This window comes from Capsicum annuum, unplaced genomic scaffold (assembly GCF_002878395.1).
Source record: "Capsicum annuum cultivar UCD-10X-F1 unplaced genomic scaffold, UCD10Xv1.1 ctg47019, whole genome shotgun sequence".
NCBI lineage: Eukaryota > Viridiplantae > Streptophyta > Magnoliopsida > Solanales > Solanaceae > Capsicum > Capsicum annuum.
Genome location: NW_025854635.1, coordinates 1 through 1,225, shown reverse-complemented (window position 1 = coordinate 1,225; position 1,225 = coordinate 1). Strand labels below are relative to the sequence as shown.

The 1,225-nt window shown below is 39.3% G+C and overlaps 1 protein-coding gene across 1 annotated transcript; it reads right to left on the bottom strand.

Moving 5' to 3' along the window:
- Positions 1-6: 6 nt before the first annotated feature.
- LOC124885379 (glycosyltransferase BC10-like) lies at positions 7-1,219 on the bottom strand. Its single transcript, XM_047403696.1, has one exon. It carries the CDS (start codon positions 663-665, stop codon positions 48-50), a length of 618 nt encoding a protein of 205 aa, XP_047259652.1. The 5' UTR covers positions 666-1,219; the 3' UTR covers positions 7-47.
- Between the last annotated feature and the right edge of the window lie 6 nt (positions 1,220-1,225).

Here is a 1,225-nt window from a genome sequence, read left to right as displayed (position 1 = left end):
ATGGTCGACCAGAACCAGCGGGCAAGCTGACCCGGACATCACGATTATCAACCAAAACCAAGCAACATTGGTGCAATACTAAGCAAAGGTTGCAAAGTACTAGGATGAAATTTTCTCCCAAAAAGGAAACAAATTGAACTCAACTTTCCATTATAACTACAATTGACCTCACTTCTAACACTCTTCAAAAACACCTTACTCACATCTTTCTTCAAAAATGTCATCGGGTGCGATCCACCGGTCGACCAATCGGCCCATGTAACGCTTCGATTCGACGTTAATTTCGGACAAACTTTATTCACTAATGTAGGCAAGTAATGTTCATCCATGTAACAAGGTGGCACACAATACTTCTTAAAAATAGGGTAATACGTTACGTCAGAGACGATTTTTATAGCAAGTTCGCGATGAACTTCAAACCATTGCGAGCCTTTTCGCCAGTCGGAGAGTGTTATGTTCGGGTACATACGTTTGTTGTATCTACCGCGACCTATTTTCCTCGGATCGTCAAATGATCCGAGGAAACTTAGGTCAGAATTTGTGAGGAAAGTGTAAATTGTAGTGAAATTGAACAAAGGAATGCAGGATTCAGAGAGTAATATGAATCTTTCATTGGAAATGTCTAATAAAGCATTTGCTAAAAGTCTTCTCTCTGCATCAATCATTGTTGATCTTCCCCATTGTACTGCCTGCGAAAAAACGATACACACGATTCAGAAGGATTTGACTTATATACACTGACAATGTTAAAGAAGTTGGTGCTTTCAATATAAAAGAAGTTTCATCCATATATCCTATAGTTGGATACTAACATGGGATTCATACTTACAACAACATAGTGGGGTTTGGGGAGGGTAATGTGTACGCAGTCCATGTCACTACCTCATATGAAGTAGAGAGGCTGTTTCTGATACACCCCAGGCTCAAGACAGATAGCAGTATAACAAACAAAATGGGATTCATATTTCTACGAAGTTTAGTAGATTTTCCTTGTATTTCTAATACCTATAGATCGAAGCTATTCAATTTTCATCGTACTGAAGACTAATAATGTCGATGAGGGCGTCATAAAAAGATGTTATTGACATATAGTAGCATGTATTGCAACATTATAGGATGTGGTGGGATGGTGGAGTTCCCTCCGCTCTTAATCAAATGTATCAGATTTGAGCCCTACAAACCTGATAGGGAAAGTTTTAGGATCCGCACAGTGGGCTTACCTGAC

What these genes read in the sequence shown, in the direction of transcription:
- LOC124885379 (XM_047403696.1), bottom strand. Translation starts at nt 665, where the DNA reads ATGATTGATGCAGAGAGAAGACTTTTAGCAAATGCTTTATTAGACATT.